This window comes from Cervus canadensis, chromosome 3 (assembly GCF_019320065.1).
Source record: "Cervus canadensis isolate Bull #8, Minnesota chromosome 3, ASM1932006v1, whole genome shotgun sequence".
Taxonomy (NCBI): Eukaryota; Metazoa; Chordata; class Mammalia; order Artiodactyla; family Cervidae; genus Cervus; species Cervus canadensis.
This window is the reverse complement of record NC_057388.1, coordinates 45,434,439-45,458,226: the sequence shown is the minus strand read 5'-3', so window position 1 is coordinate 45,458,226 and position 23,788 is coordinate 45,434,439. Positions and strand designations below refer to the sequence as shown.

At 38.1% G+C, this 23,788-nt stretch overlaps 1 protein-coding gene across 1 annotated transcript in view; it reads right to left on the bottom strand.

Annotated features, from left to right (window-relative positions):
* Nucleotides 1–23,788, bottom strand: part of PRKAR2B (protein kinase cAMP-dependent type II regulatory subunit beta) — a 104,879-nt gene that overhangs the window by 25,858 nt on the left and 55,233 nt on the right. Inside the window, exons 3-4 of the mRNA XM_043463046.1 lie at nucleotides 9,234–9,286; nucleotides 1,420–1,503 (exon numbers count right to left, since the gene is read on the bottom strand). Coding sequence (XP_043318981.1) covers nucleotides 1,420–1,503; nucleotides 9,234–9,286 — 137 coding nt within the window. The remainder of the gene's footprint in view (nucleotides 1–1,419; nucleotides 1,504–9,233; nucleotides 9,287–23,788) is intronic.

Genomic DNA, 23,788 nt, shown 5'->3' with positions numbered 1-23,788 from the left:
GATCATAGTTTCCATATCCTTTGTTTCATAGAATCATTATCATTCTAGATAAAAGAAATCTAAGATTATCGGGAAGCCCATCAAAATCTTTTAGTCCCTTATTCTATTTAATACTACCAGGAAATTTTTCCACTCATAAACTAAATTCCTACACTTTTTATCTTAATTCCATTTCTTATTCTTTCATTATTAGTTACCAGCAACCCCATTCTTTACAAGCTTTAGTTTAGGTGGTAATTCTGGAGGACCTGGATCAAAGTGGACAAAACTTGTACTATGTGGTCCTAAAATAAAGTCTCCAAAGTTACAAAATGTAATCTGTGATCCTGGAGGATATAACATAAACATAACTAGTGTCAAAAACCAGGAGCTTTAAAAAGTAATTTCAGGGTATAATATGACCCAGCATAGAAGACTTGGTATAATGCAGCATGAAATGTATTATAAAGTATTCTTTATAAAAATGGCCTTCATGGGATGGGGAGGGAGGTGGGAGGGGGGGTCAGGATGGGGAACACATGTAAATCCATGGCTGATTCATGTCAATGTACGGCAAAAACCACTACAATATTGTAAAGTAATTAGCCTCAACTAATAAAAATAAATGAAAAAAATAAATAAATTTTTTAAAAATGGACTTCTAAAAAAGACTTCATCTTGTAAGAGTGGGTTTTGATTTAATGTTTTCTTCTCTCAGGCATCAATCTGAAAACTATTAAGATGTTCAGTCTGACCAAAAAAAGAACTGAAATAAGTTATAAAAGTTGACTCAGGTTTCACATGAGGACATGGTAGCAAGGGTTCTTTCCCAAATGACCATATAGCAATGAATAAGCATAATCTGCAATGAAGGAAGCAGGGCATTGAGGTCAGGGTGCAGGGCAAAGTCTGAATAGCATGATCACTCGTTCTGAGAGAGGGGTTTCTAGAAATACATCCCAAACCAAAGATGAGAGATTTCAAAACTTTTGTGAAGAAAAAAAAAATCCTTCTACTTTTAAAATCAAGTAGAAGTTTACTTTTAAAATATGTATAATATAAAAGTCATACATTAAAATATAATACTGGCTGCTGAGAGAGGCACTCCCCCATGGGCCCTGCATGCCCCTACTGAGTGGACGAAGAATGCAGTCTTGGCCTCTCTTCATCCGGGCCACTTCTCAGGGCTGTGTCTGCAGTGACCTTTGATGAATGACTCAATGCCTTCTTCCGACACACAGCAGGCACTCACACTTGCTCTGACAGCAGCGACCCCTCAGCAACCAGGACACAACCCAGTGCACACGCAGGCATCCATGGTGGGGCCTTTACATTGCCCTGAGGGATGTCAGCTTGTAAAGAAGGTGAAATCCAAGACCCTGCACAGTTCTTCACATGGACACTGAAAAAAATCATCTCTATTATTGAGATTTATCTTACCGGATCCAGGTTCTTAAACAGCAGGATATCTTTGCAAGCCTCTTGCAATCGATTTCTTTGATCGTCAGTTTTGGGATGTATAATCTACAAGAACACCAAATCCACAATTAGACTATTCCCCTTACTCATAACAGATAAAATTTCCTAGCAGGTCATTAGAAGGAAGAATGGTTACGGCTGAGGTTCACTTTAGGTGACTAGACATTAACTACCAGCCTGCTAATAGGGGAAAGTAATACAATTTGTCTCAGGGAGGTGGTGGACATTAATCAACACAGCACTTGAATGTTTTTCAAAGACGTGTTTCCCCCAGGTTAGCAGGTTCATTCTGTAAAGGTTTGGACTGGCTAATCACTAAAGACTCTGAAGGTCCAGCGGGAACATAAAAAAGAACTAAGTGTTACAACAGTTATGTTGAAAATCTACAGACTGTCTTTATTCTGTTTGCGTGCTAAGTCCCCTCAGGTGTATCCAACTCTTTGCGACCTCACCTGGAAGCCCATCAAAATCTTTTAGTCCCTGTTCTACTATTTAATACTACCAGGAAATTTTTCCACTAATAGTCTGCCAGGCTCCTGTGTTTACAGGATTCTCCAGGCAAGAATAGTGAAGTGGATTGCCGTGCCCTCCTCCAGGGGATCTCCCCGACCCAGGGATCAAACCCTTATCTCACGTCTCCCACATTGGCAGGCAGATTCTTTGCCACAAGCGCCACCTGGGAAGCCCTTATGCTATGTAATACTCTTTTAATATTCTTTAATACTGTTTCATACTTTTTACCACTAAACTTAATGCTCTTTCAGAATGTAGCCCCTTTCTTCAAAACGTGATAAAATCTCTAGATGTGAGTAAATTCTTACCTGTATATTAGATATTAAATACATTTTTATGCATAACACATGTAACCGAGCCCACAGGGAGTGATTTTCCACAGGGAGCAAGCAATCACGTACTGTCACATCAGGAGACTATGGATTTGAGGGAAAACGAATCTAACACTCCTGGTGTGCTCATTTCAGAATGAGCTCAAAGAAGACCACTGCACTAGATGCTCAAACTTTCAACCTGGAGGGTGAAGGCCAAGAGGATGCCCTCTGTAAGTGAGCTGGCCAACTCTTCAGAGTCCCTTCTGACTACCAAAAGGCTCAACTGACTTGGACCCAAAGGCCCATTCTTTTGTGAACATGGGTACCATATAACTATAAAATGGGGTAACGAGGCAAGACATGGTCCTAAAAGCAGAAGGCACCTAGTGGGTCTCCTGGAGACCCATGCATCACCTTTTCCTACTCTAATGGCACACACACAGTGACGGAGGATGTGATGATGAGCAGGGGCCCCACCATCAGAACAACCAGGATCAGCTGGGGCTTAGCTTTGTGTCCATGACTATATCAGAACTCACAGTGGAAAATTAAAACCAGCATTTCAAACCCACCTCAGACGGATAAAAGCCAGAGGCCCAAGAAGAACTGAGGGAAGGTACAGCATATGTGTACTATTTATGTGTGTACTGTTCACATACTGTTAGCCAGTGAGAGAAGGAAGCTGTTGCAGATTTTTCTTTAAAAGGGTAAGGGACATGCAAACTAGTGTTTCCTATCTAACCAATATTCACATCAAACTAGATTCTATTATGGCATGTGGACCTAGAAAAAGCAGATCCTGCTGCCTAAGAACTCACTGCTATTTAAGAATCTTAAAAAATTTGGATATGAACTAAATCATGCTAACCAAAATTCATATCTACCTACGTCAAATAAGGATGATTTTAACACAATCAAACAGAATAAAACAAAAAGTTATTTCTCACTTCACAAAAACCATCTGGAACTTCAAACTGAAGTGATCATAAAAGTTTGCCTACTGAGAAGCTCTCTCCTCAGAGAGAAAAGGTTGGGGATACCATGTCACAGATGTTGAAAATAATTTCCTGAGCCCAAGATGGAGCCACCCCTGCCCAGGGTGCCACATCAGCAAAGCAAAGCCTAGATCACTCCCACGTCTCTAGAAGTGCTTCACTTTGCCAGCAATACAGTATATCCAGTCAGCCGATCCCCAAAGGCCAAGCCAAATCTGGGCTCTATGCTCACTTCCTTGTTCCTCATTCACTTTCTGTTTTTCTCTTCCTTGTTCCTTATTCTTTATCCTCTAAAAGCTTCCTGACCTCCACCCCATTTTGCAGTTCTCTGGACGCATGGGAATGGAGGCTGCCTGCTTCATGCAGCATTAAATAAAATTTATATCACCTAAACTGTCTTATTTAATCATTTTCAACACCATATTGCACCTGATTTACTTTTGTCATCAATTTAAGTCTTTCTCCCCCAACCCATTCGCTTTGTATGAACACCTCTCACAAAAACCCATCTTCTTCTTCTCTCTCTCCTGCTACTTCTCTTAAGAATTCACAGCTCCAAATTTTGTTTCTCCATCCTGCCACCACTGCTACTGCGTACTGCTCTCCTCTCTGCTTTCTTTTTTCCCCTCTCTTCCTTCCGCCTGCCATCACTCGTCAGGGTCTTTTATCTATCATAGTCACCCCTCACCCTCAAACTCTGCCATTAAAATTCCTGCTCTGCATCCTGAAAAGCAAACAGTCAGAAATCAGGTGAATCTTTGAAGCTCTGCCCTCCCTGCCCTGTACCAACTGTTCAGATGCTCTCCTCCTCCTACAGACTCATTTCCTTCTGTTGGGTTTGGCGGGATCTGACATCTGAGATCTGCGTCTGGACAATTAAGGTCTTCTGCAATGTGCCCAAGCGTGATTTCTACTAGAGGCAATTTTGTTTTTCATTATTTATTTCTGATTTCAAGATAAAAATTTTTTTGTTCAAACAAATATTGATGTGGCATTTACCATGTGCCAGGCACTGTTTTAAGGGCTTCACAAATATTAATTCGTTTTATTTTAGTAATACGGAGTGTACATGGCACAGTGGTAAACAATCTGCCTGCCAATGCAGGAGACCCAAGAGACATGGGTTTAATACCTGGGTGGGGAAGATTCCCTGGGGTAGGAAATGGCAACCCGCTCCAGTATTCTTGCCTGGAAAATTCCATGGACAGAGGAGCCTGGCAGGGTATAGTCCATAGAGTCACATTCCGTTAGATACAACTGAGCGCGGGCACACATACATCACAGTAACAGGCCCCAGGAAGCAGGTGACTGCTCAGTGAAATAAGTCAGAGAAAGACAAACGCTGCATGACCTCTCAAAAGGGGAAACGTAAGAAATTAACTTGCCCAGGCAATTTCTTCAATGTGACACAGTTCAGAAGTTGTAGTGCTGGGATTCACCCCAGGCAGGCTAACCACAGAGTTCTTACTATCAGCCGAGGTCAGTACACCATTGCCTAAAGGTCAAATTTCTTTCTGTATGATCCCTACACTGAGAACGGTTTTTTTAATGACTGTGGGAGGATAATCAAAAGAATGTTTCCTAACATATGAAAATTATAAGAAATTCAAATGTCCACAAGTAAAGTTTCATGGGTCACAGCCACATGTGTTCATTTATGTATTGTCTATGGCTGCTTCTAAGCTGTAACAGCAGAGCTGAAGAGCTGTGACAGAAACGGAATGGCCCCCAAAGCATGAAGTATTTATTATTTGCAAATAGAATTCCCAGGAAAAAAAACTTTACAGGAAAAGTTTGTCAACTACTGCTATAAACCTCTGCTGTCTTTCAATTAAAAAAAAAAAAAAATAGAAGAAACCATACGACTGACTGACACGTTTTCTTTAAAGAAAACACTGTGCATCTATTTTGTTAAGCAAGGGAAGTCTGTACAAGATGTTTTCATATCTGTCCAATATGTTCTCCACACAGAGCTGAAAGTAATCTTCTAGACGTTTAAATCAGAACACCCCATTCTCCAGAGCAAGCCCTCGGTAGAGGCCATCACATTCCCACCTCCTCCTCGGCCTTCACCTCAGCCACAGCAGCCCTCACTCAGAGCCTCCAACTCTTCCCACTCTGACGGGCTTGGGTTAACCCAAAATGCACTCCCAGACTTTTGGCAAGATTCTCTCCGCGTTCACCCTGTGGTCTCACTTCAAGGAGCCCTTCTCCCACTATTCTGTTTCATTAGGGACCTAGTTGATCTGGGGGGTTTGGTTTTAATTCCTATACCCTATCACACTGTCCTTTCAACAGTTCATATTTTGTGACTGCTAATTTGCTAGCTTTCTGTTGGCTTCTGTTATTAGACTCTGAGCTCCAAGACGGCAAGGGCTTGTCCACCACGTTCACCACTGTATACTTAGCATTCGACCAGATATGCAGAAAGCACTCCCAAAACATTTCATGGAGCACAAAACGAAGAAGTACTCCACTCTTAAATTTACTAGCTCTTCTCTGCCCGTTTCCACATGCTAGATGTACATAACCCTTACATTTTCATTTATTAAAGGTATTCCAAGTAAAATCTAATTTGTTATTTTCCAAAGTCAATCTTAAGTACTTAAATTTTCTTTGAATACGTATTATTTTATAAAAAAAATAAATATCTATTTACACAACTCTGAGATTACAGGTTGTTGTTGTTGCTTAGTCACTAAGTTGTATCCGACTCTTCATGACCCTACAGACTGTAGCCCGCCAGGCTCCTCTGTCCATGGGATTCTCTAGGTAAGAATACTGGACTGGGTTGCCATTTCCTTCCTTCAGGGGATCTCTCAGACACAGGGATCAAACTTATGTCTCCTGCTTGGCAGGCAGATTTTTTTTTTTTTTTACCATTGACCCACCAGGGAAGTCCAATAAAATAAACAGAGTCTTTGAAATAAGACAAAATGTCCAAATGAAAAGTGAATTTATCAAAATGCACTGTATGTTTTCCTTATGGACATTTTCTAAAGCCAATTAATTTTGAAATCTGTAACAATCATTTCTAAAGGCTATGGTACAAACTGCCTTATAATGTCTATTGGTGGGGAATAAGTGTAATAAAAAAAAAAGAAAAGAAAAAAAAAAAAGAAATGGCAAATAAAATGATGAATACAAAAATATTTTTTTTAATTGTTGAAACATTTATTATAGAATAAAGTGGTATTTACATGAAAAAAAAAATAATGTCTATTGGTAAGACAAAAAATTGTACAGTTTTTAGCAACATGTTTAGAGAAGAGTCAACTTAATGAAAACCCCAAGACACTTTATTATAATGATTAATCATTAATTAATTAATTACCAAAAATCTACTAAAGTAACGTCGAAGGGTGTCACAGGCACAACTTGGGTTGAATGTGCAACCCACAAAGATGCCTCCTTCACCAGGAACTGCCCTTATCTATCTATTTATATAGCTTTCAAAAAATTATAGTTAATTTACAAAGTTGTGTTAGTTTCAGATGTAAAGCAATTGTTATATATATATATTTTTTCAGATTTTTTTCCATTATAGGTTATTACAAATATCGAATATAGTTCACTGTGCTATGTTGGTCATTGCTCTTTACCTATTTTATAAATACATATACATATAGTAGTGTGTATATGTTAATCCCAAACACCTAATTTCTCTCTCCCCCAACTCCCACTATCTACTACAGTAGCCATAAATTTGTTTTCTATGCCTATGAGTCTATTTCTGTTTTGTAAATAAGTTGGCTTATACAATTTTTTAAGATTTCACATACAAGTAGTGTCATATGATATCTGTCTTTGTCTTACTTCACTCAGTATAACAATTTCTAGGTTTATCTATGTTGCCACAGATGGCATTACTCCATTCTTTTTATGGCTGAGCAGTATTCTACTGTATATATTTACCACATCTTTCTCCATTCATCTGTTGACGGACATTTAGGTTGTTTCCAAGTCTTGGCTATTATATAAATGGTGCTGCTATGAACACCAGGGTACATGCATCTTCTTGAATTAAAGTTTTCTCTGGATATATGCCCAGGAGTGGGATTGCAGGATACCCTCATTTATAAGTGAGACCCCACAGTTAAGTCTGTACTCCTTGGCCTGGCCCCCAACCCCAAGGTCAAGTCTGTGAAAACTCCCCACAAGAAAACTCGGACTGTGATCTCAGACAGACTAAGAGTTAGTGGTAGCTGAGCCCCTCACAGTGTTGATACCCTGAGTGTACACCAGTGCTGTGAAAGGACCGCAGAGGGGGCTGACTCCCGCCTGCCAGCCACAGCCGGGGGTTTTCTTTAACTCCTTCAGGAATTCTGTAAGATCTCCAAGCACATGTCCAATAATTCCCCAATGTTTTTGTTTTTTAATCTTAATGTGATTAGGGGTTTCTTTCCCCCAGCCAAATGACTCTTACCTGGTATAGTCCCCCGCAACAAGACTGTCAGCAATCAGCTGGAGTGATCCAATCAAACCACTTTACTATGGCATTGGACCAAATGGTAGCTGACAGTTGTCGAGTCCATGAGATACCATATATTGCTTTCAAACTATATTTTTAAATGTTCTTTTTAATTTAAATTTTTACTAAGTCAAACCAGCTCATCAAACATCTCAATTACTAAGCTTTATCATATACATTTATACACAAATACAAAGAATGATTGGAGTAGGAAATGGCAACCCACTTCAGCATTCTTGCCTGGAAAACTGCATGGAAAGAGGAGTCTGGAGGGCTAGAGTCCATGGCGTTGCAAAGAGTTGGACATTACTGAGCACATATACATACACGCACACACACACAAAATACTGTCTTCAAAGTAACCTATTATTGTTTCGTTGAAATACATAAATAAAGTGTAGGATAGGGGAGGGTTGTTTGGACCACATTATAGTGGTTATAGCACATTAAGCATTAGTGATGATACCTCGACCCTAAGGCAAGATAATTTTCAGACTGGAATTTATGGACATCATAAAAATATGTAAGTTTTGGTTCTCAGAAGTGAATACTGCAAGTCTGGTACTGTCCCCATCATGGACAATTGTGAAATGGGATTTCCTTAAAAATCTTCTGTGTCATTTAAGGTTCCTGATCTTTCTATCACTGAATTTTATTTACATTTCAGGGAGCTTAATGATGTAATGACTTATGGACCCAGTATTCTGCTTTTCTATAAAACTCAACCTTATTGAAGTATTTTTCAGAGCTACAGAAATAAGATTTTCTTTTCATTTTTTAACACCAAATGAAAAAAAAGAAATTTTTGCAATGTACTCAAAAATAAAAAAATAAATGATTGCTTTCCATTTCCAGGCTCAGTAACCTCCTATTTAGTTTACTTTCTACTAAATAAGTAATAGGAGAATGGAGCGAAAGGACACAGCTTAAAAAGTGTTTCAAACCAGACAAATTCTTGCAAAAACATTAGGCCCTCCAAATCAGTTTCTGAGCAAACAATCAGATACACAGACTTTAAAAAATAATAACTGCTGTACTGACACTTTAGATGTAATTTTATTGTGTCTGTTGTTGTTTCAGAGTAAGCATCTGTTGTGATAAATTAGTAGGAGCAGGAGTCTTTTCCCAGTATTTTTCTTTGCTAGAAATACTTACTTGTCTAAGAAAAATAACATTATCACTTTGGGAAAGATAGCTAAAGACATTTTTCATCACAGGCTACATTTTTGCAAGAGAAATAAAAGCACAACTTCAGTGAGTTATTATGTCCATCTCTCCAAAGAGAGAGATGCTTTGGATCAAAGTAACCACACAGAACATGAAGCAGTAAGCTATCAGAGAGAAGACTATGAAAAGAAACAGTCAATAATTCCATTATGCTTTCTGTTAATCTATAAGCCTGTTAACATCTTTTCTATTATTATTTTCCTTATCCAAGACCAGAGTATAATGTAAAATTAATGCATTCAGTAAGTTACATACCCTGGATTCAGCATCATCTTCCTCTTCATCAGGATTATAAGCTTCTGCACATACTGTCAAGGGAAACATGGAAATTTTAAAGATTCTTTCACCAAGAAACATGCTGCAATAAATGTTACCTTTTTAAAAATAAATATATCTTTAAAAATTAATGAACAAAAAGAATGCTGTGGTGTGAAAAAGCATGAATTCACCTCATCCAGGGCAAGTAGTCTACCCCGCAAAGCCAGTTTGCTATTGCAGTTTATAAGGAATTTACTATAAAGCTGCCCTTTTAGGCACTGATAACTTCTTTTCTTTCTTTTACTCAGAGATACATAGCTAACCTCTTTCACCTTCATTTCCAAGCTAGAGAAATGGTTAAGATAAAAAATTACTGAAGAGAACAGGCACACACAAAATCTAAGTCTGCTTTGAAATGGTCAATTTAATCATGCAATTATGAGTAACTTGCGTAAATTATCCATAATTCAATCTTCCAGGAATAAATACTATTAATATTTTGCATATTCCTTTCCAGTCTTTATGCTGAGCTGAGTTCATACTGCATTCAAAATTTTAAAACTTGCTTTTTCATTTAACACTGTAAGAATTCTGCATGCCATTAGAAACATTTTATAAATATTTTTTAAAGACTGCCAATTATTTATCATAAGCTCCAATTTACTACTCCCCTAACGCTTGACACAAAACTGGCTTCTATTGAAACAACCTTGTAGTAAATATCTTCATGCACAAATACTTGTCTACATTTCAGATTATGTTGTAGAATTATTCCCAAATGTTATTTTGGGGGCTAAAAGGTATGATAACTTTTAAGGCATATTTATCACGACGTTTCTTCTCAGGGGGATTATACCCATCCAGTGTTCTATAAGGAATGTGTGAGGAGATTGCCCTAAATGGTACACAGAGTTAGATATTATTGCCAATTTAAATGAAAAAAAGATTTAAATTTTTAAGTACTATTGAATTTGAACAATTTTCAAATGTTTGTAAGCCAACTGTATATCCTCTTTTGTCCCTATGCCTGAGACATTTACTTCTGTATTTTCTTTTCTTTTTGACTTACACTGGTTTCTCGATACCAGTTTGACATATCTCTTATAATCATTTTATCCAATTTGCTTTTTTCCTTTGGCCATGCTATGTGCTTGCGGGATCTTAGTTCCCAGACTATGGATTAAAGTCAGACCAAGGCAGTGAAAGCATGGTGTCCTAACTACTGGACGGCAGGAAATCCCCTCCAGTTTGCTTTTTAACTATACTTACTAGGTCTTTTTTTTTTTTTTTAACCAATTACTCATGTTTTTTGTTTTTAGTGTAATGACATCAAGAAAAAAATTCCTCAATATGATTTAAACCTGATGTTAAACATCATGAAAGTATCACTGCTTCTGAGTTCGGTATTTGCAAATCTTTTATTTGCAAATTTACAGATCTGTAACTTCTCTTCTTTCAGTTTGTAAAGGGAGACCTTTTTACATTTATCCTTTAATCCAGGTAGGTGGTGCTAGTGGTAAAAAACCGCCTGTCAATGCTGGAGATACTGAGTCACGTGTTCAATCCCTGAGTCGGGAAGATCCCCTGGAGGAGGGCATGGGCACTCACTCCAGTATTCTTGCCTGGAGAATCCCATGGACAGAGGAGCCTGGCAGGTTACAGTCCATAGGGTTGCAAGGAGCCAGACACAACTGAAGCGACTTAGCACATACACTTTAATCCATGTGGACTTGATTCTGGCATGGACATAGAAATTTAAAGAGCAGAGGACAGGTGAAAGGCTGACAAATGTCTTTCCAGGGGCCTCAGAAGTACTGTCATCTTTAGTCCAAGGATTGTAAATATTATTATAAAATTTGCCAGTAGCTTTCTTTTTACAGGCATTGTTCTACACACCTTAGCCAGTGAGTGATTCTTAACCAGGGCCTATTCTGTCCCCCAGTATGACATTTAGGCAACATCTGGAGACACTTTGGCTGCTACATCTGTAAGGGGTCAAGAGGAAGCTGCTGGGGGAAGCGAGGAGACACCCCATCATGCACAGGACAGCTCTCCCTCCTCCCTCCTCCCAACAAAGAGTGATCTGATCCAAAATGTCAACAGTGCCGAGGCGGAGAAGCCGTGACCAGGGTGTATTTTCTCCTTCAGTCTCGCAACAACCCTGGGTGTCATATCACCACTTGGGAGATGAAGGAACAGGGCACAGTTATACATCTTGGCCAAGATCACACAATGTGGTACCAACCACAGGACTTGATCCCAGGGCTGTCTGGCTCACTCCAAACACCCTGTTCTTCTTCTTCTTTTTTAATGTTTTAAAAAGCAGCTTTATTGAGATATAATTCACATGCCATACAATTCACCCATGTAAAGTGTACACTCAATGTTTTTGGTATATTACATTATTAATTTATTGTAGCAGGTCCTGGAACTTCATTCCTTTTTATGGAAAGGTCTTGTTCTTAACCACTGTTCTGCCTTTGCTGGCTTTGGTGAATTCACCAACACAATGCCTGGACCTCAGCCTTCTGCCTCAGAAATATAACAGAAGGGGGCCTTCTCCCAGGGACAGGCTCCCATTAAAGAACCTCACTGATGAATATCACCAGAATGCCAGCTTAGTAACTAACTCCCGGAATTATTACGGAGTCACCATAACCAGCCAGCTCTCTCCCTGCAGGAAGACCACAGAAGCCAAATCACAATTAAAAGCTTCCTTTTTGAGAAGAAGATGGGAGGAGGAGAGAGTCTGTCAAATAAACTATTTAATGCATCAGTCTGGGACAGCCCAAGGCACACACATGCAACACACACAGTCCTGGGAACATGGCCCAGACTCTAGAATTGTGTTGCCACAACTTTCCTAGAAGCAGGAGAGCATTTACCTCTAAAGCTTGGCTCTGTCATTTTTTTTTTCCCTGTCTGACCAACCTCACAGGCAGGACTGATATATAACTTGCAGGGCTCAGTGCACAGTGAAAATACAGGCCCATTTTCATAAATTTAAAAATTTTAAGAGAACAAGAGCAGACCATTAAACCAAAGTTGAGGCTCTTGAGAGTGTAGGGACCACAAAGTCAACCATTCTAATGGTGTCTATATGTTCAGTGAGGTGATATTGTAAGATATTATGTTCTTCAAGGTAACCTGTTATATATAGCACCTTGACCCATTAGTGTTGATCTTCAGTTTTAATTCACAGAAGGAAACCTTAATCCTCTAATTTATAAGTTTCAAGCACCTAAATGCTGACTAAAAATCATCACGAGCAAGAATCTATTCTCTTTCTAAATAATGTATCACTTGCTTCAGTATTATTACTTAATACCCTTCTGATTTGTGAAAACTACCTTATCACATATTTGTTTATTTCTTTCTGGACTATTCATTCCATTGAATCATTTGTTGTTCCACTATTACAAGGTTTAGCTCTTGGCACCAAAGTGCAGTAGTTTCACTATACCCAAACTCATCTACTGCACCTCCTCTACTGCCATCGGGCCCCCACACCTCCTTACTTTCACTGACACAGTCTCCTCTGATTGGAATTTCCCCCACCTCCTCCTTTCCAAGCCATCCCTTCTCTTCAGCCCCAGCTGAAAAATCAGATCAATGGCAGAGTTGTGAGTTCCAACAGAGACTTTATGGCCTACAAGCCTAAAATATTTACAATCTGGTTTTTACAGGCTGAATTTTGTCTCTCCAAATTTTATATATTGAAGCCCTAACCCCTAATGCCTCAAAATGTGACAGTATTTGGAGGCAGAGCCTTTAAAGGGGTGATTAACTTAAAATCAAACAATTAGGTTGGGCCCTAATCCAATCTGACTGGTGTCTTTATAATAAGAGGAGCTCTGGACACAGAGACACACCAAGGATGTACACTCGTGGAGGAAGGGCCATGAGACAGCAAGGTGAGAAGGCGGTCTTCTGCAAACCAGGAGAAACGCCTTATGAGAAACTAAATATGCTGACATGTTGCTCTTAGCTTCCTACCCTCCAGAACTGTGAGAAAATACATTTCTGTGGTTTAAGCCAAAAAAATTAAGTGAGATCAAGAGTCAAACATTGACCTCTGGCTTAGACAGGGCCAACTTAGGACACCCCACTGCTGTGCTTTGTACTGTCCCCAGAGCGTGGACAGAGTCCATTACCATCACCTTCTACACTTCACCAAACAGGTTACCACCTGTGCCCCGCTCAGACAGAATTGGAGCCCTTCGGAAACTATGTTCATTTCTATATGTCCCTAGTACTGACCAGTGGCTTAGTGGTAAAGAATCCACCTGCAATGCAGGAGATGCAGGTTCAATCCCTGGCTTGGGAAGAACCGCTGGAGAAGGAAATGGCAACCCATTCCAGTATTCTTGCCTGGGAAATCCCATGGACACAGGAGCCAGGCAGGTTACAGTCCAGGGGGTTGCAAAAGAGTCAGACACAACTTGTGGGACTTGGCCCTCAATCTTTTCATGCACTACACACACACACACACACAATGTGACAGACAAAGGCCAAAGGTTTCTTTTTCCTACATTTAAAAGCACGTTGTCTTTTTCAACATCATTTCCAATAGGATGGTCAAAAACTCACTTCAGTTCTGACACTACCTACCCAAAGTTAGCATTATATCCCAAGAGTTGAAGCAGTAGTCCCACAAGACTGCCCCCACTTTAGGCATTAATCCCAATTCCCTGGCTACTGTACTTCTGACCCGGAGAAGGTAATGGCACCCCACTCCAGTACTCTTGCCTGGAAAATCCCGTGGATGGAGGAGCCTGGTAGGCTGCAGTCCATGGGGTCGCTAAGAGTCAGACACAACTGAGCAACTTCACTTTCACTTTTCACTTTCACGCATTGGAGAAGGAAATGGCAACCCACTCCAGTGTTCTTGCCTGGAGAATCCGAGGGACAGAGGAGCCTGGTGGGCTGACATCTATGGGGTCGCACAGAGTTGGACACGACTGAAGTGACTTAGCAGCAGCAGCAGTACATCTGACCAGCCGGCTATAAACTGAGGGTTCCCACAACACCCTCCTCTAGTTTGATAATTCAGTAGAATGACTCACAGAACTTGGGAAGTACTTGCCTTTCTGTTACTGGTTTATTATAAAGAATACAACTCAAGAACAGCCAAATGGATGAGAAGTATAGGGTGAGATACGGTGGGAGGGGCGCAGCCTCCATGCCCTCTCTGGATGCCACCCTCCCAGCTTCGCGCTGTGCTCCCCAGTCTGCATGCTCTCTGCAGCTGGTCATTCAGGGGTTTCTATGGCGGTTTTGTTACCTGGGCACAAACCAGTGGCCTTTGGTTAAACCAGTGGCCATGGATTAAACCAGTGGCCTTTGGTGATTAACCTCCATCTTCAGTCCCTTTTCCCTACTCCGAGGCTGGACTGAGTTCCAAGCTTCCAATCATAGTTTGGTCTTTCTGGGACCAGCCCCCATTCTGAAGCTATTCAGAAGCCCCTTGGCCAAGAAACTGGTGAGCACACCAAAGAAATCAGGAGATCCCCAGGGTTTTAGCAGCTCTGTGCCAGGCGCCAGGACCAAGTATCTTTTTCTTTTTATACGGCACAAGGGATTACACCAACTCCCAGGGGTTTTCACCAAGTGCCCACTATACTTTGTTGGGGATGTATAAAAATCAGTACAGTCAAAACAACTGTGCCCTGGACAAGTTTACCCTGTGAGTTCTGAAAAAGCCAACAAATAAAGGAAGCGGGCCCAGCTCCATGAGCCACTGGGCCTGAGCACCTGGCGTGGAGCTTTGCACACAGTACAGCCTCAATAAATATTTGCTGAAGGAATCAAAAGCAAATGTGCCCTGCAGAGAAAGACTGCATGCTTCAGAGGTCTAAAACCTAGGAAAAAATGGACTTCTGCAAAATATGTAAAATTTACTTCCCCAATGTTCTCAATGCACTAAGATTTCAGCATACTTATTTAAATGATAATCAGCTTAAAATAAAGCTATTATAAAAGCACAGGTGTATTAGACAACTGAGTTCTGATGCAATGTGGTTAACCTTAGCTTACTGAAGTGGAAATGAGCTCCTACAAAGGGAGAAAAATGTACCTTTTACAAACACCAGTTTAAGGCATGCATTTTCAAACAAGATTAGTTGGGGGAAGGGGCAAAAAAAAAAAAAAAAGAAACTTTACTTTTACTCTACTTTTCTTCCATATAAACCATAGATATACATACAATTGTTCCTTAGCCTGGGAAATCCCATGGACATGGACGGAGGAGCCTGGTAAGCTACAGTCCATGGGGTCGCTAAGAGTCGGACACGACTGAGCGACTTCTCTTTCACTCTTCACTTTCATGCACTGGAGAAGGAAATGGCAACCCACTCCAGTGTTCTTGCCTGGAGAATCCCAGGGAAGGGAGCCTGGTGGGCTGCCGTCTATGGGGTCACACAGAGTCGGACACGACTGAAGCGACTTAGCAGCAGCAGCAGTGTCCTTCTCTTTTGTGACCCCATGGACTGTAGCCCGCCAGGCTCCTCTGTCTGTGGGATCTCCCAGGCAAGAATACTGGAGTGGGTTGCCATTTCCTTCTCCAGGGGAATCTTCCTGACCCCAGGGATCAAACCTGGGTCTCCTGCATTGACGGGTGGATTCTTTACCACTGAGCCACCAGGGAAACCCCCTTTTTTTCCATATAAAGAATAGGTATTCATACAATACTTAACTAGATATACAGTATATCTGTTATACTAAAATCTCATGGAGGGGACAGTTAGGGGGAAAAAGACTAAAAAAAACTTGGGGGCAGAGACAATAATAAAAATAAGACCAAGACACACTGGTATAGGAGTATACTAGTTATAACTAAGTAAAAGGAAGAGGAACGATGATAAGCCACAGACACCCCTCTCCCCCTCTTCACTCACATTTGGTCCCAGACAATCTGGTACCTATCCACTGTGACACATCAGTGATCATTGTAACAGGTAATTCACAAAGCAAAGACATTTGGATACTATGTCCAAAAACAGAAGTTCACATTTTGATCCTAAATCACATTCAAGCAAAATGACCCACAGGAAGTCTGAACTTATTCACTTAAACAAATAGGTTTTGAAATGTGGGAGGTGATGCAGAGAGAAGGATGCAAAGTATCTGTATTATCACTCTATATTATACTATGTAATTTGCTACATCTATGTATTTATATTGTAGCTCAGTTGGTAAAGAATCTGCCTGCAGTGCAGGGGACCCGGGTTCGATCCCTGGGTTGGGAAGATCCCCTGGAGAAGGAAATGGCAACCCACTCCAGTATCCTTGCCTGGAAAATCTCATGGACAGAGGAGCCTGGTGGGCTGTAGTCCAAGGGGTCGCAAAAAGTCGGGCATGACTGAGCGACTAACACACACACACACATGTATTTATATTATTTTTTAAATATTTACTGAAACACAGTTGATGTGTAATATTGTGATATTTTCAGATATATAGCGAAGTGACTCAGTTATATATAGATAAATTTTTATTATATATACATGTATGTATATATTATATGTGTATTATATATACATTATATTTTATTATATTGTATTATATTACATATAATTATATTACATATTTAATATATAATATAATATATAGAAATATTATATATATATGATATATGCAAAGAGTTGGACATGACTGAGTGACTGAACTGAACTGAAATAAGATATATGTTATATATTATAATATATATAATAGTATAATTATATTAAGGGTATATATATGTATATATACCCTTATATATTATATATCCTATATAATATACCCTTATATATTATATAATATATACCCTTATATATATATAGGGTATAACATATATATGTTATACCCTATATATATATTATACCCTATATAATATACCCTTATATATTATATAATATATATAATTATATAATATTATATATAAAGTGAAGTGAAGTGAAGTCGCTCAGTCGTGTCCTACTCTTTGTGACCCCATGGACTGTAGCCTACCAGGATCCTCAGTCCATGGGATTTTCCAGGCAAGAATACTGGAGTGGGTTGCCATTTCCTTCTCCAGGGGATCTTCCCAACCCAGGGATTGAACCCGGGTCTCCCGCATTATAGGCAGATGCTTTACCATCTGAGCTACCAGGGAAGCCCATATAGTATTACATATAATATTATATAAAATTATATATTAATATATAATAATATCATTATATATTACAATATATTATATATATTATATAAAGTATATATAATATATAACATATATTAAGATTATATAAAACATATTATATATAAATATTATATATTATAATATATTATAAGCACAATATAATTATATATAATTATGTATATTATATATAATAATATAATATATAATTATATTGCATATTATATTATATATACATTATATATACATATATGTATATATATTTATCTATCTATATAAAACTGAGTCACTTTGCTATATACCTGAAAGTATCACAATATTACAGATCAACTGTACTTCAGTAAATATTTAAAAAGTAATATAAATACATAGATGTAGCAAATTACATAGTATAATATAGAGTGATAATACAGATACTTTGCATCATTCTCTCTGCATCACCTCCCACATTTCAAAAGCAATTTTTTTAAGTGAGTAAGTTCAGACTTCCTGTGGGTCATTTTGCCTTGGAATCTTTTTCCATTACAGTCATTAAAAGTATTGAGTACCATTGCCTATGCTATAAGTAGGTCCTTGTTTCCTTGTTGGTAAATACTACATATAACTATGTACCATGTATAAACTACTTGTTCTCTAGGCGATCACAGCCTAGAAAGCAGGACAGAATAACCACGATACCATCAATGCCACAATGAAGGTGTGTACAAAGTGCACAGGAGTGAAGAAGAGAAAGAGGTGAGCTGCTGCTCAGAGAACAAGGCTTTGTAGAAAAAGGGACTCCTTAAACTAATAATGAAGAATGGGAAGAAGTTTCTTGAGAAAAAAGACTTTGTTCACTGCTATATTTCTACCACTTGGAAGAATGAATGGCACGTAGTAAATGTTAACAAAAACAGCTGAAGACATGAATAGCTATTCTAGTTATCTCTTTTTTGACCCTTAGACCTACGGAAATTCCATCTGTCAGGGTAGACTGGCTTATGCTATAGTAACAAGCATCCCCAACTCATCATGATTTAAAAAAACAGAAGTTTACATCTTGTTTACCTTGCATGTCTATCTCACTATGGTGGGAAACCCCTCTGTGGGCTTCATAGAGGCCTGAAGGTCCACAGAACTGCCTCCATTTAGAATGTTACCAGTCTCCAAGACAGTGGCAAATTACTCACTGGCTACTGATGGGGCTCAAGACATGGCACCCCAAAACACAGTACCTCAAAACATGGCACCTTGACATACCATTTAAGACTGAAGGAGTTTGTGAAAATGTCAAAAGCAGGAAAGTCACTCTGACCTTCACCCCTCTCCCCAGCCCCTCTTCCCTGGAAGAAGAGATAACCTCCTATGTGAAAGGTACCTTCTTCTGCCTATACCAGGAGGAAAAGAAACATACTAGCTGGGCAGAGAAAGCTGTATAAACAAACCTTGTTACTCCTTCACCATTTACTGCCCACAGCTCAAATTCCTCTGTCATGTCACCTCTTCAGAAATGTATTGTTTCTTTGTCTAAAAGATATTAAAGTCTCCTGTTCTGGTCACTTCTTCGGGTCTTCATTTTCTTGTAAAGGCTCCTGCTGCGGCTAAGTTGCTTCAGTAGTGTCCAACTCTTTGAGACCTCACGGACGCCCACCAGGCTTCTCTGTTCATGGGATTCTCCAGGCAGGAATATTAGAGTGGGTTGCCAGGCTCCTCCAGGGGATCTTCCCGACCCAGGGATCAAACCCGTGTCTCTTGTGTCTCCTGCATTGACAGGTGGGTTCTTTACCACTAGCACCAACTGGGCAGTCCCAAAGGCTCCTATGTATATGTAAAAATTCAATAAAAATTTGTATGCTTTTCTTGGGGTAACCTTGTATCAGTTTAATTCTTAAGCCCAGCTAGAGACCCAAAGAGGGTACTGGAGAAATTTTCCTCCCCTATGTTCCCAAAGCTTCAGTGTGGAAGTGACACGTCACCTCTGCCAAGAAGGTACGTACACCACATTTCACAGGACAAGCAGCATGATCTTTCCAGAGACAGGGAAGTGCAATCCTACCATGTAAATGCCCCGAACCCAAGCTTTCCTACCCCTATTTCTTTTCAGGAGCTTACAAGGAGAGAGAAGAGGTATTGAAATCAACCTCACAGTTTATGTACAAATAGGGAGAAAAACTTCTTCACTTAAAAATCTACAGAATAAGGCTCATCAACTCAAAAGAATCATTACCCTTTCCTTAAAAGTGCTTTTCAAATATTAATTGACCATTCAGCTATTTAATGTACAACTTAATATCTTACTATTTCCTGCATCAAAATATTAGAAGTTGTTATAATCGATCATGTTACTGCCTAGATTTTAGGTACAAACAGAGCAATATAAATACAACCTGTACCTATCTTGCAGTAATGCTGGTAGGCTTCACTGAATAGTATTTAAGTGGATATTTAATTTCCAGGTCAATTATGTTCATGTCAGAAAAATTAATTTAAAGCTTTTAGCCAAGGTACCTAACTGTATAATCTTGTCTTGGTGAAATGATTAAATACACACCTTCCACTTAATCTAGTTGGTTTTACCTCTCCCCAAGGATATCAACAGGGCTTTAAAAATCAGCCCCTCAAAACCACCTTCTGGTTCTCCATAAATTTCTGAATTTAAAAAAAAATTATTTTATATTAGAGTATAGCTGATTTATAATGTTGTCTTAGTTTCAGGTATACAGCAAAGTGATTCAGTTATACATATACATATATTTATTCTTTTTCAGATTATTTTCCCATGTAGGTTATTATGGAGTATTGAGTAGAATTCCCTGTGGTATATAGTCAGTCATTGCTGATTATCTCTTTTATATATATAATAGTGGCATGTATATGTTAATCCCAACCTCCTAATTTATCCCTCCCCTTCCCCCTCCTAACCATACATTTTTTTCTAAATCTATGAGTCTGTTTCTTTTTTGTTTGTAAATAAGTTCATTACTATCATTTTTAAAGATTCTACATATAAGTGATATCATGATACTTGTCTTTCTCTGTCTGATTTACTTCACTTAGTATGATAATCCCTAGATACATCCATGTTGCTGTAAATGGCTTTACTTCACTCTTTTTATAAAACATTCTTTTAAACCTTCATTCATGTAGGCTCCTAAAGCATCAAACATATAATCACCAATTTTAAAAAGTTTTTACAAATTTTTTCCTGTTACTTCCACTAGAAAATATTATATTATCTTATAAGTATTTTAGAAGAAGTATTAAACATTTCACTAAACCACCCTGATTCATCACAAAACCATTATTTTTGTTGCCCTTTAAAAGAGAGATTTAGAATAAGATTATATAATTGACCGATTTCTATTCACGCTTTTTTGTTTTTAAAAACAATTCTCAAAAAAAAAATAAATAAAATAAAATAAAAATAAAAACAATTCTCCTCCACCTGTATACCATGCTTCTTTATGTGACTGTACTATCAGGAACCATTCATACCTCACAAGTAAAGCAACAGAACTCAAAACATGCTTTAATCTGTTTTTAAAAGACATGTGGGAAACAACCTAAGTGTCCACTAATAGACAAATGGGTAAAGACAGTGAAATATTACACAGCCATTAAAAGTGTAATTTTGCCATTTGTGACAACATGCAAGGATCTAGAGGGCATTATGTTAAGTGAGGTAATTCAGATAAATAATGACAAATACTACATGATTTGACTTACATGTAGAATCTAAAAAGCAAAACAACCAAACCAAACCAAACCTAAAACAGTAGGGAGGCATTGGGGTGGATGAAATAAGTGAAGAGGATTAATAGGTACAAACTTCCAGTTATATAATAAATAAGTCATAGCGATGTGATATACAGCATAAGGAATATGTTCAACAGTATTATAAGAACTTTGTGTGCAGACAGATGATTAATAGACTTATCCTGGTGATCATTTCATAATATATGCAAAATCAAGTCATTATGCAGTAAACTCGAAACTAACATAATATTGTGTATCAACTACATATTTTTTAAGTTGTAAAATTTTCTTCAAAAATGTCTCCAAAAGAAAAGCAAAGAACTAACTATGTCAGAACCCATATACACATAATAAGTAAATTTTTATTCTAGATTTGGGTTCCTAAGTAATTAAAAACTTTAGTTATGAAGTATGTGGGCTTCCCAGGTAGTGCAGTTGTAAAGAATCTACCTGTCAATGCAGGAGATGCAAGACATGCGAGTTCAATCCCTAAGTTGGGAAGATCCCCGGAGTAGGAAATGACAACCCACTCCAGTATTCTGCCTGGGAAATCCCATGGAGACAGGAACCTGCCCAGCAACAGCCCATGGGTTCGCAAAGAGTTGGATACAACTGAGCACCACCACCACCATATGGACTCATCACTGAATCTATTCCCAATCCATTTTCTTTCCACTACATACTGAATATACATTCAATCTATAAAACATCCATCACTTCTTTTAATAATCACTTCTTTTAACTCAGTTATAAGGAGTATGGCACAATTAAGAGGACAAAGCCATCAACAGATTTATAAAAAGAATCATGTCAATCAACATGAAGTGTTTCTGTGAGGAACAGGACAGGCTCAAATACTCTACACAGTGATACTGTTCACAGACCGCGAGGAACCTGTGGGGTTCGGAGAATGGGGGAAATACCATGTGAGCCCTCACTCTCTTTCACAGGAAACAATGGTCCCCTGGTAGCTACAGATGTTCCTTTCTTCAGGAAGACTACATGAAGATCCAAGAAAGGTCAAGTGCAGGTAATCAAAGGACCTAATTTCTGGGTATTTTCCAGATCATATATTCCAAATAAATTTTCTTTAAGAAAAAAGAGTAATACCTTACATATGAACAAGGGTGAAATAAACAGACACAATAATAGAGGTTTAAAGATATTTCTGAGGAGAACATATTTTGCAAACCATTAATATTTGAAAGCCCATGTATGTGCTTGCTAATAGTCACTAAAATTCCTCCAGAACTGTTAAGCAGCGGACAGTAAGTGGATCCGTTTGTACTATAGAACTGTAGCGCAATAAACATTATGTTTATGCCTTGCTGAAAATAGTCTAAGAAAGACTTCAAACACTGTATTTGATGCATATTGTGGACTTTCAGAAATTAATAGCCAAGGAGAAATCAGAAAAGAATTCTAACCTTCTGATCAAAAGACCAGCGAATAGTTTCTTAAGAGTTTGTGCAAATGCTCTATTGTTCAGATAATGTGATCACCTCTTGGCATTTTATTTTGCTCTGAGATCTTGAATCACATTAAAGTAATATAAATAAATTCCAGCTGATAATGAATGGTACACTTATATTTATCAAAATATAATTTTGCCCTTCAGATGCAGCAGACATTTTTTTAATATGTCTTAAAGCTTAAAGTAAGTTTTAAATATTTAAGACTTAAAAATAATTTTGCCTACTGTTTTTGGGACCCACATTGCCTAACATGTACCTATAAGAGAATTATAGGAACAGAAAAACTACAGATTCTTCTAATTTATTAATAACTTTTCAAAACCAGTATCATTTGACAAGACAATTCTTGGATGTGAAATTTGGACTTAAATATAGCCAGAGTTACAGGAAAATAGATCTCAGCTTTCAGATTCAGTAAAAAAAAAAAAACAAAAAACTAAATGTAGTATTACAGGAGTATCTTTCAATTAATTCTATGTGATTATCAGAAGTCTAACAAGAATTTTGACTTTATTTTAGAAAAATATCATCTAAATATAACAGAACAAGGCATATTAATATTTAAAGACATATATATATGAAAGCAGTTCAGTCTAGCATATTCAGTATTTAAAATCAAAAGAAATTAATCCTAATAAATAGCTTAATAGGATTTTCTTCTGAGAAAAGAAAAATTCCATTTCTATTTTTTTAAAGGGAAACTTTAAAAAGTCAAGATGTGTTAGACAATAAATGATAATGAATTTTAAAGAATTTTAAATTTTAACAAATGATATAAAGACAAGATAGGATATACAGAAATAAAATAGCACTTAGACTTTTAAAAAAATTTTTAATTGAAGGATAACTGCTTTATAGTATTGCATTAGTTTCTTCTACCAAACATCAACATGAATCAGCCATAGGTTTCTTTTTTTTTTTTTTTTAATTTTTATTTATTTGGCTGCATCTGGTCTTAGTTGCAGCATGTTGGGTGCATGGGCTTCTTTCTAGTTGTGGCTCAAGGGCTTAGTTGTCCCTTGGTATGTGGGATCTTAGTTCCCCAACCAGGGATGGAACTTGCATCCCCTGTATTGGAAGGTGGATTCTTAACCACTGGACCACTAGGGAAGTCCCACACTTAAATATTTTAAATTTAATTAATTAGCACAATTATATGATTTCACTAAAATTTAGTTTTGGAGAGGATG